The sequence below is a fragment of the Oncorhynchus gorbuscha genome, unplaced genomic scaffold (assembly GCF_021184085.1).
Source record: "Oncorhynchus gorbuscha isolate QuinsamMale2020 ecotype Even-year unplaced genomic scaffold, OgorEven_v1.0 Un_scaffold_383, whole genome shotgun sequence".
NCBI classification, from domain to species: domain Eukaryota; kingdom Metazoa; phylum Chordata; class Actinopteri; order Salmoniformes; family Salmonidae; genus Oncorhynchus; species Oncorhynchus gorbuscha.
The window spans coordinates 287,130-299,629 of record NW_025745232.1 but is presented as its reverse complement, the minus strand read 5'-3'; the positions used below and the strand labels follow the sequence as shown (position 1 = coordinate 299,629).

The window sequence follows — 12,500 nt, the reverse complement described above, 5'->3', positions numbered from 1 at the left end:
CTGTTCTGCCTTATTATTATTTGACCATGCTGGTCATTTATCCCTCCTCATTTGAACATCTTGGTCATGTTCTGTCTGTAATCTCTACCCGGCACAGCCAGAAGAGGATTGGCTCACCCCCATCCTCTCTGTTCCTCTCTGTTTCTTCCTAGGTTTTGGCCTTCTGTTTTTCCTAGCCACCGTCTTTTCCACCTGCATTGTTTGCATTTGGGGTTTCCCTGGGTTTCTGTACAGCATCTTTGAGATATCAGCTGATGTACGAAGGGCTATATAAATAAATTTGATTTGATTTATTATGTGTCTGTTATTAAGATATTAATAGATATCTCTCAGAGACTCAGGGTTATTATGTGTCTGTTATTAAGATATTAATAGATATCTCTCAGAGACTCAGGGTTATTATGTGTCTGTTATTAAGATATTAATAGATATCTCTCAGAGACTCAGGGTTATTATGTGTCTGTTATTAAGATATTAATAGATATCTCTCAGAGACTCAGGGTTATTATGTGTCTGTTATTAAGATATTAATAGATATCTCTCAGAGACTCAGTTATTATGTCTGTTACTAAGATATTAATAGATATCTCTCAGAGACTCAGGGTTATTATGTGTCTGTTATTAAGATATTAATAGATATCTCTCAGAGACTCAGGGTTATTATGTGTCTGTTATTAAGATATTAATAGATATCTCTCAGAGACTCAGGGTTATTATGTGTCTGTTATTAAGATATTAATAGATATCTCTCAGAGACTCAGGGTTATTATGTGTCTGTTATTAAGATATTAATAGATATCTCTCAGAGACTCAGGTTATTATGTGTCTGTTATTAAGATATTAATAGATATCTCTCAGAGACTCAGGGTTATTATGTGTCTGTTATTAAGATATTAATAGATATCTCTCAGAGACTCAGGGTTATTATGTGTCTGTTATTAAGATATTAATAGATATCTCTCAGAGACTCAGGGTTATTATGTGTCTGTCCCTATTAAGATATTAATAGATATCTCTCAGAGACTCAGGGTTATTATGTGTCTGTTATTAAGATATTAATAGATATCTCTCAGAGACTCAGGGTTATTATGTGTCTGTTATTAAGATATTAATAGATATCTCTCAGAGACTCAGGGTTATTATGTGTCTGTTATCTAAGCTATTAATAGATATCTCTCAGAGAATCAGGGTTATTAAGATGAGAAGAAGAAACATCAAGTGTTTTCCCTCCTCTGTTCCCATCTGTCTCTCCCTCTCTCCTCTGTTCCCATCTGTCTCTCCCTCCCTCCTCTGTTCCCATCTGTCTCTCCCTCCCTCCTCTGTTCCCATCTGTCTCTCCCTCCCTCCTCTGTCTCTCCCTCCCTCCTCTGTCTCTCCCTCCCTCCTCTGTTCCCATCTGTCTCTCCCTCCCTCCTCTGTTCCCATCTGTCTCTCCCTCCCTCCTCTGTTCCCATCTGTCTCTCCCTCCCTCCTCTGTCTCTCCCTCCCTCCTCTGTTCCCATCTGTCTCTCCCTCCCTCCTCTGTTCCCATCTGTCTCTCCCTCCCTCCTCTGTTCCCATCTGTCTCTCCCTCCCTCCTCTGTTCCCATCTGTCTCTCCCTCCCTCCTCTGTTTCCATCTGTCTCTCCCTCCCTCCTCTGTTCCCATCTGTCTCTCCCTCCCTCCTCTGTTCCCATCTGTCTCTCCCTCCCTCCTCTGTTTCCATCTGTCTCTCCCTCCCTCCTCTGTTCCCATCTGTCTCTCCCTCCCTCCTCTGTTTCCATCTGTCTCTCCCTCCTCTGTTCCCATCTGTCTCTCCCTCCCTCCTCTGTTTCCATCTGTCTCTCCCTCCCTCCTCTGTTCCCATCTGTCTCTCCCTCCCTCCTCTGTTCCCATCTGTCTCTCCCTCATCTGTTCCCATCTGTCTCTCCCTCCCTCCTCTGTTCCCATCTGTCTCTCCCTCCCTCCTCTGTTTCCATCTGTCTCTCCCTCCCTCCTCTGTTCCCATCTGTCTCTCCCTCCTCTGTTTCCATCTGTCTCTCCCTCCCTCATCTGTTCCCATCTGTCTCTCCCTCCCTCCTCTGTTTCCATCTGTCTCTCCCTCCCTCCTCTGTTCCCATCTGTCTCTCCCTCCCTCCTCTGTCCCATCTGTCTCTCCCTCCTCTGTTCCCATCTGTCTCTCCCTCCCTCCTCTGTTCCCATCTATCTCTCCCTCATCTGTTCCCATCTGTCTCTCCCTCCCTCCTCTGTTCCCATCTGTCTCTCCCTCCTCTGTTCCCATCTGTCTCTCCCTCCCTCCTCTGTTCCCATCTGTTTTTCCCTCCTCTGTTCCCATCTGTCTCTCCCTCCCTCCTCTGTTCCCATTTGTCTCTCCCTCCCTCCTCTGTTCCCATCTGTCTCTCCCTCCCTCCTCTGTTCCCATCTGTCTCTCCCTCCCTCCTCTGATCCCATCTGTCTCTCCCTCCCTCATCTGTTCCCATCTGTCTCTCCCTCCCTCCTCTGTTTCCATCTGTCTCTCCCTCCCTCCTCTGTTCCCATCTGTCTCTCCCTCCCTCCTCTGTTCCCATCTGTCTCTCCCTCCTCTGTTCCCATCTGTCTCTCCCTCCCTCCTCTGTTTCCATCTGTCTCTCCCTCCTCTGTTTCCACCTGTCTCCCCCCTCCTCTGTTTCCATCTGTCTCTCCCTCCCTCCTCTGTTCCCATCTCTCTCCTCTCTCTCCTCCCTCCTCCTGATACCACCCCTCTCCTCTCTCTCCTCCTGATACCACCCCTCTCCTCTCTCTCCTCCCTCCTCCTGATACCACCCCTCTCCTCTCTCTCCTCCTAATACCACCCCTCTCCTCCCTCCTCCTGATAAGACCCCTCTCCTCTCTCTCCCCCCTCCTCTGATACCATCCCTCTCCTCTCTCTAATCCCTCCTCCTGATACGACCCCTCTCCTCTCTCTCCTCCCTCCTCTGATACCATCCCTCTCCTCTCCTCTCTCTCCTCCCTACTCCTGATACCACCACCACTCTCCTCTCTCTCCTCCCTCCTCCTGATACCATCCTCTGTGTGTGTGTGTGTGTGTGTGTGTGTGTGTGTGTGTGTGTGTGTGTGTGTGTGTGTGTGTGTGTGTGTGTGTGTAACTTGTCATGTCGCAGGAATGTCAAGGAAAAGATGTCCAGATGTGAGCTTTGGTTTTCACTTTTTCCCACAATACAATTTTAGCGGGTAGTTCTTTATTATGACTGATTTTGAAACAGTGGCCGTTATTGAAATGCAGTATGGGAACTGTAGTTCTGTTCCTTTAGAGATATGGGCATTGTTGATGTTAGTGTTTGGGTTCTATGGAGGGTTGAGAGCAGACCAGAGGGTGTAAAACTACAAAACAGAATAGAAATGCAGTATGGGAACGGTAGTTCTGTTCCTTTAGAGATATGGGCATTGAGAGCAGACCAGAGGGTGTAAAACTACAAAACAGAATAGAAATGCAGTATGGGAACGGTAGTTCTGTTCCTTTAGAGATATGGGCGTTGAGAGCAGACCAGAGGGTGTAAAACTACAAAAAAGGATGGATGACAGCTAAGCCAACAACGACAAATAACTGATGATTTTCTGCTTCATTGAGAAAAGCTAAATGTCCCTTTTCTCATCTCCACAGAGGAACTCTGGAGCTCCGTCAGAGTGACCATCGGGTTCTTGGTCACCTCCCCTGACCAAGGCCCTTCTCCCCCGATTGCTCAGTTTGGCCGGGCGACCAGCTCTAGGAAGATTCTCGGTGGTTCCAAACTTCTTCCATTTCAGAATGATGAGAGGCCACTGTGTTCTTGGGGACCTTCAATGCTGCAGAATGATGAGAGGCCACTGTATTCTTGGGGACCTTCAATGCTGCAGAATGATGAGAGGCCACTGTATTCTTGGGGACCTTCAATGCTGCAGAATGATGAGAGGCCACTGTGTTCTTGGGGACCTTCAATGCTGCAGAATGATGGAGACCACTGTGTTCTTGGGGACCTTCAATGCTGCAGAATGATGGAGGCCACTGTGTTCTTGGGGACCTTCAATGCTGCAGAATGATGGAGGCCACTGTGTTCTTGGGGACCTTCAATGCTGCAGAATGATGGAGGCCACTGTGTTCTTGGGGACCTTCAATGCTGCAGAATAATGAAGGCCACTGTGTACTTGGGGACCTTCAATGCTGCAGAATGATGAAGGCCACTGTGTTCTTGGGGACCTTCAATGCTGCAGACGTGTTTTGGTACCCTTCCCCAGATCTGTGCCTCGACACAATCCTGCCTCGGAGCTCTACGAATAATTCCTTCAACCTCACGGCTTGGTTTTTTGCCCTGACATGCACTGTGAACTGTGGGACCTTATATAGACGGGTGTGTTCATTTCAAAATCATGTCCAATCAATTGAATGTACCACAAGTGGACTCCAATCAAGTTGTAGAAACATCTCAAAGATGATTCATGGGAAACAGGATGCACCTGAGGATCAATTTAGAGTCTCATCGCAAAGGGTCTGAGTACTTCATAAGGGTCTGAATACTTATGTAAATAAGGTACTTCTGTTTTTTAATGTTTAATTCATTTTCTAAAATGTCTACAAACCTGTTTTTGCTTTGACATTATGGAGTCTAGTGTGTAGATTGAAGAGGAATAAAATGCACTTAATCGATTTTAGAACGAGTCCGTAGCGTAACAGAATGTGGGAACCCGTCAGGGGGTCTGAATACTTTCTGAATGAACGATATACTGTTTTCTATGAATTGTAATTTACTGCAACTTTAAAATACTTTAATTAATTTAATTGTTATGTTGTCTTGCATAACAAAACAACAGCAGGCATAACTAAACAACAGCAGGAATAACTAAACAACAGCAGGCATAACAAAACAACAGCAGGAATAACTAAACAACAGCAGGAATAACTAAACAACAGCAGGAATAACTAAACAACAGCAGGCATAACAAAACAACAGCAGGAATAACTAAACAACAGCAGGAATAACAAAACAACAGCAGGAATAACAAAACAACAGCAGGAATAACAAAACAACAGCAGGAATAACAGCAGGCATAACAAAACAACAGCAGGAATAACTAAACAACAGCAGGAATAACAGCAGGAATAACTAAACAACAGCAGGCATAACAAAACAACAGCAGGAATAACTAAACAACAGCAGGAATAACAAAACAACAGCAGGAATAACTAAACAACAGCAGGAATAACAAAACAACAGCAGGAATAACTAAACAACAGCAGGAATAACTAAACAACAGCAGGAATAACTAAACAACAGCAGGCATAACAAAACAACAGCAGGAATAACTAAACAACAGCAGAAATAACAAAACAACAGCAGGAATAACAGCAGGCATAACAAAACAACAGCAGGCATAACTAAACAACAGCAGGAATAACTAAACAACAGCAGGCATAACTAAACAACAGCAGGAATAACAGCAGGCATAACAAAACAACAGCAGGAATAACAAAACAACAGCAGGAATAACAGCAGGCATAACAAAACAACAGCAGGCATAACTAAACAACAGCAGGAATAACTAAACAACAGCAGGAATAACTAAACAACAGCAGGAATAACTAAACAACAGCAGGAATAACAAAACAACAGCAGGAATAACTAAACAACAGCAGGAATAACAAAACAACAGCAGGAATAACTAAACAACAGCAGGAATAACTAAACAACAGCAGGAATAACAAAACAACAGCAGGCATAACTAAATACAAGGTTACATTTTGCAACTTTACAACTTTGTGTGTTTCCAAAAGCCTGTCGTTTCTGTGATGTGGCGTCGTTTCTCTAAACTCATACTATCGCAATATAATAACACTGATCTGTACTCTAAACTCATACTATCCTAATATGGTAACACTGATCTGTACTCTAAACTCATACTATCCTAATATGGTAACACTGATCTGTATTCTAAACTCATACTATCCTAATATAGTAACAGTGATCTGTACTCTAAACTCATACTATCCTAATATAGTAACAGTGATCTGTATTCTAAACTCATACTATCCTAATATAGTAACAATGATCTGTATTCTAAACTCATACTATCCTAATATAGTAACAATGATCTGTATTCTAAACTCATACTATCCTAATATAGTAACAATGATCTGTATTCTAAACTCATACTATCGCAATATAATAACACTGATCTGTATTCTAAACTCATACTATCCTAATATGGTAACACTGATCTGTACTCTAAACTCATACTATCCTAATATAGTAACAGTGATCTGTACTCTAAACTCATACTATCCTAATATAGTAACACTGATCTGTATTCTAAACTCATACTATCCTAATATAGTAACACTGATCTGTATTCTAAACTCATACTATCCTAATATAGTAACAGTGATCTGTACTCTAAACTCATACTATCCTAATATAGTAACAGTGATCTGTATTCTAAACTCATACTATCCTAATATAGTAACAGTGATCTGTATTCTAAACTCATACTATCCTAATATAGTAACAGTGATCTGTACTCTAAACTCATACTATCCTAATATAGTAACAGTGATCTGTATTCTAAACTCATACTATCCTAATATAGTAACAGTGATCTGTACTCTAAACTCATACTATCCTAATATAGTAACAGTGATCTGTATTCTAAACTCATACTATCCTAATATAGTAACAGTGATCTGTACTCTAAACTCATACTATCCTAATATAGTAACAGTGATCTGTATTCTAAACTCATACTATCCTAATATAGTAACAGTGATCTGTACTCTAAACTCATACTATCCTAATATGGTAACACTGATCTGTACTCTAAACTCATACTATCCTAATATAGTAACAGTGATCTGTATTCTAAACTCATACTATCCTAATATGGTAACAGTGATCTGTACTCTAAACTCATACTATCCTAATATAGTAACAGTGATCTGTATTCTAAACTCATACTATCCTAATATAGTAACAGTGATCTGTACTCTAAACTCATACTATCCTAATATAGTAACAGTGATCTGTATTCTAAACTCATACTATCCTAATATAGTAACAGTGATCTGTATTCTAAACTCATACTATCCTAATATAGTAACAGTGATCTGTACTCTAAACTCATACTATCCTAATATGGTAACACTGATCTGTACTCTAAACTCATACTATCCTAATATGGTAACACTGATCTGTACTCTAAACTCATACTATCCTAATATAGTAACAGTGATCTGTATTCTAAACTCATACTATCCTAATATAGTAACAGTGATCTGTACTCTAAACCCATACTATCCTAATATAGTAACAGTGATCTGTATTCTAAACTCATACTATCCTAATATAGTAACAGTGATCTGTATTCTAAACTCATACTATCCTAATATAGTAACAGTGATCTGTATTCTAAACTCATACTATCCTAATATAGTAACAGTGATCTGTACTCTAAACTCATACTATCCTAATATAGTAACAGTGATCTGTACTCTAAACTCATACTATCCTAATATAGTAACAGTGATCTGTACTCTAAACTCATACTATCCTAATATAGTAACAGTGATCTGTACTCTAAACTCATACTATCCTAATATAGTAACAGTGATCTGTACTCTAAACTCATACTATCCTAATATAGTAACAGTGATCTGTACTCTAAACTCATACTATCCTAATATAGTAACAGTGATCTGTATTCTAAACTCATACTATCCTAATATAGTAACAGTGATCTGTACTCTAAACTCATACTATCCTAATATAGTAACAGTGATCTGTACTCTAAACTCATACTATCCTAATATAGTAACAGTGATCTGTATTCTAAACTCATACTATCCTAATATAGTAACAATGATCTGTATTCTAAACTCATACTATCCTAATATAGTAACAGTGATCTGTATTCTAAACTCATACTATCCTAATATAGTAACACTGATCTGTATTCTAAACTCATACTATCGCAATATAATAACACTGATCTGTATTCTAAACTCATACTATCCTAATATAGTAACAGTGATCTGTATTCTAAACTCATACTATCCTAATATAGTAACAGTGATCTGTACTCTAAACTCATACTATCCTAATATAGTAACAGTGATCTGTACTCTAAACTCATACTATCCTAATATAGTAACAGTGATCTGTATTCTAAACTCATACTATCCTAATATAGTAACAGTGATCTGTCTCTCTGTCTCTCAGGGTACAAAGCAATGTAACGTCTGCATCAAATACAATACCATCGAACAACCAAACATGACTTTAAAAACTCAATCGGGTGCAGATCAAACAAACATGTGAGAGAGCAAACAAAGGACATAGGTGTGTGTCTGTGTGTGTGTGTTGCGTGACCGCACGTGTGTGTGTTGCGTGACCGCACATGTATGTGTGTGTGTGTTGCATGACCGCACGTGTGTCTGTGTGTTTGTGTGTGTGTCTGTGTGTGTGTGTTGCGTGACCGCACGTGTGTGTGTGTGTGTCTGTGTGTGTGTGTTGCGTGTCCGTGTGTCTGTGTCTGTGTGTGTGTCTGTGTGTTGCGTGTCCGTGTGTGTGTGTGTGTGACTTACCTTTCTGTTCCACTTCTATCCAAGCCATCACGGAAAGATAAGAGGAATGGAAAGAACAAGAAGAGACACAAGAAGAGAGTAAGACAAGGAGTCAAGGAGAGAGAGACAAGGAGAGAGAAGAGAGAGACAAGGAGAGAGAAGAGAGAGTAAGACAAGGAGACAAGGAGAGAGAGACAAGGAGAGAGAAGAGAGAGTAAGACAAGGAGACAAGGAGAGAGAGACAAGGAGAGAGAAGAGAGAGACAAGGAGAGAGAAGAGAGAGTAAGACAAGGAGACAAGGAGAGAGAGACAAGGAGAGAGAAGAGAGAGTAAGACAAGGAGACAAGGAGAGAGAGACAAGAAGAGAGAAGAGAGAGAGACAAGGAGACAAGAAGAGAGAGAGAAAAGGAGACAAGGAGAGAGAGACAAGAAGAGAGAAGAGAGAGAGACAAGGAGACCAGAAGAGAGAGAGACAAGGAGACGAGAAGAGAGAGAGAAGAGAGAGACAAGAAGAGAGAAGAGAGAGAAGAGAGAGAGAAGAGAGAGACAAGAAGAGAGAAGAGAGAGACAGATGAGAGAAGAAGAGAGAGACAGATGAGAGAAGAAGAGAGAGACAAGAAGAGAGAAGAGAGAGATAAGAAGAGAGAAGAAGAGAGAGACAAGAAGAGAGAAGAGAGAGACAAGAAGAGAGAAGAAGAGAGAGACAAGAAGAGAGAAGAGAGAGACAAGAAGAGAGAAGAAGAGAGAGACAAGAAGAGAGAAGAAGAGAGAGAGACAAGAAGAAAAAAGAAGAGAGAGACAAGAAGAGAGAAGAAGAGAGAGAAAAGAGAGAGACAAGGAGAGAGACAAGAAGAGAGAAGAAGAGAGATACAAGAGAGGGAGAGAAGGAAGTGAGAGACAAGAGGAGAGAAGAAGAGAGAGAGACAAAACAATAGATTAACATTTCAATAACAAGAGTATTATGATAATTTGTTACCTGAGTGTGTGAGTAATAACAATGGTGAGAACACACACTCACACACACACACACACACACACACACACACACACACACACACACACACACACACACACACACACACACACACACACACACACACACACACACACACACACACACACACACACACACACACACACCGTACACCTTCTCCTCTCACAGCCTAATACGTCTTTAATAAACCATACGTTTTCTATAAAACAATGTCATTATCTTCACACTGTAGCGCAGTAGTCAGGTTAACACTATAGTAGTTTGTATATAGGGAACAGTGTGTGTGTGTGTGTGTATGTGTGGGTCTATGTAGTGTGTGTGTAGTGATAATACAATCAGAGATCTCCATAATCTGTTACGATTCATCTGTTCTGATTCAGTTATTCATGCACACACACAACACATACAACACACACTATATACACACACACACACACACACACACACACACACACACACACACACACACACACACACACACACACACACACACACACACACACACACACACACACACACACACACACACACACACACAGGGTCTATAGTAGTATAATACACTATATAGGGAACAGGGTCTATAGTATACTACACTATATAGGGAACAGGGTCTATAGTAGTATAATACACTATATAGGGAACAGGGTCTATAGTATACTACACTATAGGGAACAGGGTCTATAGTAGTATACTACACTATATAGGGAACAGGGTCTATAGTAGTATACTACACTATATAGGGAACAGGGTCTATAGTAGTATAATACACTATATAGGGAACAGGGTCTATAGTAGTATACACTATATAGGGAACAGGGTCTATAGTAGTATACTACACTATATAGGGAACAGGGTCTATAGTAGTATACTACACTATATAGGGAACAGGGTCTATAGTAGTATAATACACTATATAGGGAACAGGGTCTATAGTATAATACACTATATAGGGAACAGGGTCTATAGTATACTACACTATATAGGGAACAGGGTCTATAGTAGTATAATACACTATATAGGGAACAGGGTCTATAGTAGTATAATACACTATATAGGGAACAGGGTCTATAGTAGTATAATACACTATATAGGGAACAGGGTCTATAGTAGTATAATACACTATATAGGGAACAGGGTCTATAGTAGTATACTACACTATATAGGGAACAGGGTCTATAGTAGTATACTACACTATATAGGGAACAGGGTCTATAGTAGTATACTACACTATATAGGGAACAGGGTCTATAGTAGTATAATACACTATATAGGGAACAGGGTCTATAGTAGTATAATACACTATATAGGGAACAGGGTCTATAGTAGTATAATACACTATATAGGGAACAGGGTCTATAGTAGTATACTACACTATATAGGGAACAGGGTCTATAGTAGTATAATACACTATATAGGGAACAGGGTCTATAGTAGTATACACACTATATAGGGTCTATAGTAGTATAATACACTATATAGGGAACAGGGTCTATAGTAGTATAATACACTATATAGGGAACAGGGTCTATAGTATACTACACTATATAGGGAACAGGGTCTATAGTAGTATAATACACTATATAGGGAACAGGGTCTATAGTAGTATAATACACTATATAGGGAACAGGGTCTATAGTAGTATACTACACTATATAGGGAACAGGGTCTATAGTAGTATACTACACTATATAGGGAACAGGGTCTATAGTAGTATAATACACTATATAGGGAACAGGGTCTATAGTAGTATACTACACTATATAGGGAACAGGGTCTATAGTATAACTACACTATATAGGGAACAGGGTCTATAGTAGTATAATACACTATATAGGGAACAGGGTCTATAGTATAATACACTATATAGGGAACAGGGTCTATAGTAGTATACTACACTATATAGGGAACAGGGTCTATAGTATACTACACTATATAGGGAACAGGGTCTATAGTAGTATAATACACTATATAGGGAACAGGGTCTATAGTAGTATAATACACTATATAGGGAACAGGGTCTATAGTAGTATACTACACTATATAGGGAACAGGGTCTATAGTAGTATACTACACTATATAGGGAACAGGGTCTATAGTAGTATAATACACTATATAGGGAACAGGGTCTATAGTATACTACACTATATAGGGAACAGGGTCTATAGTAGTATAATACACTATATAGGGAACAGGGTCTATAGTAGTATAATACACTATATAGGGAACAGGGTCTATAGTATACTACACTATATAGGGAACAGGGTCTATAGTAGTATAATACACTATATAGGGAACAGGGTCTATAGTAGTATAATACACTATATAGGGAACAGGGTCTATAGTAGTATAATACACTATATAGGGAACAGGGTCTATAGTAGTATAATACACTATATAGGGAACAGGGTCTATAGTAGTATAGTATAATACACTATATAGGGAACAGGGTCTATAGTAGTAATACACTATATAGGGAACAGGGTCTATAGTATAATACACTATATAGGGAACAGGGTCTATAGTATATATACACTATATAGGGAACAGGGTCTATAGTAGTATAATACACTATATAGGGAACAGGGTCTATAGTATAATACACTATATAGGGAACAGGGTCTATAGTATATATACACTATATAGGGAACAGGGTCTATAGTAGTATACTACACTATATAGGGAACAGGGTCTATAGTAGTATAATACACTATATAGGGAACAGGGTCTATAGTAGTATAATACACTATATAGGGAACAGGGTCTATAGTATATATACACTATATAGGGAACAGGGTCTATAGTAGTATAATACACTATATAGGAACAGGGTCTATAGTATATAATACACTATATAGGGAACAGGGTCTATAGTAGTATACTACACTATATAGGGAACAGGGTCTATAGTAGTATACTACACTATATAGGGAACAGGGTCTATAGTAGTATAATACACTATAT

The 12,500-nt window shown here is 39.7% G+C and overlaps 1 protein-coding gene across 5 annotated transcripts in view; it reads right to left on the bottom strand.

Annotated features, from left to right (window-relative positions):
• Positions 1 to 8,679, bottom strand: part of LOC124018038 (adhesion G protein-coupled receptor L3-like) — a 177,300-nt gene extending 168,621 nt beyond the window's left edge. For all 5 annotated transcript variants that reach the window (XM_046333298.1, XM_046333294.1, XM_046333296.1 and 2 more), the window contains exon 1: positions 8,567 to 8,679. In XM_046333298.1, the coding sequence (XP_046189254.1) occupies positions 8,567 to 8,594 (28 nt within the window). In that variant the 5' untranslated portion in view covers positions 8,595 to 8,679. The remainder of the gene's footprint in view (positions 1 to 8,566) is intronic.
• Positions 8,680 to 12,500: the final 3,821 nt, after the last annotated feature.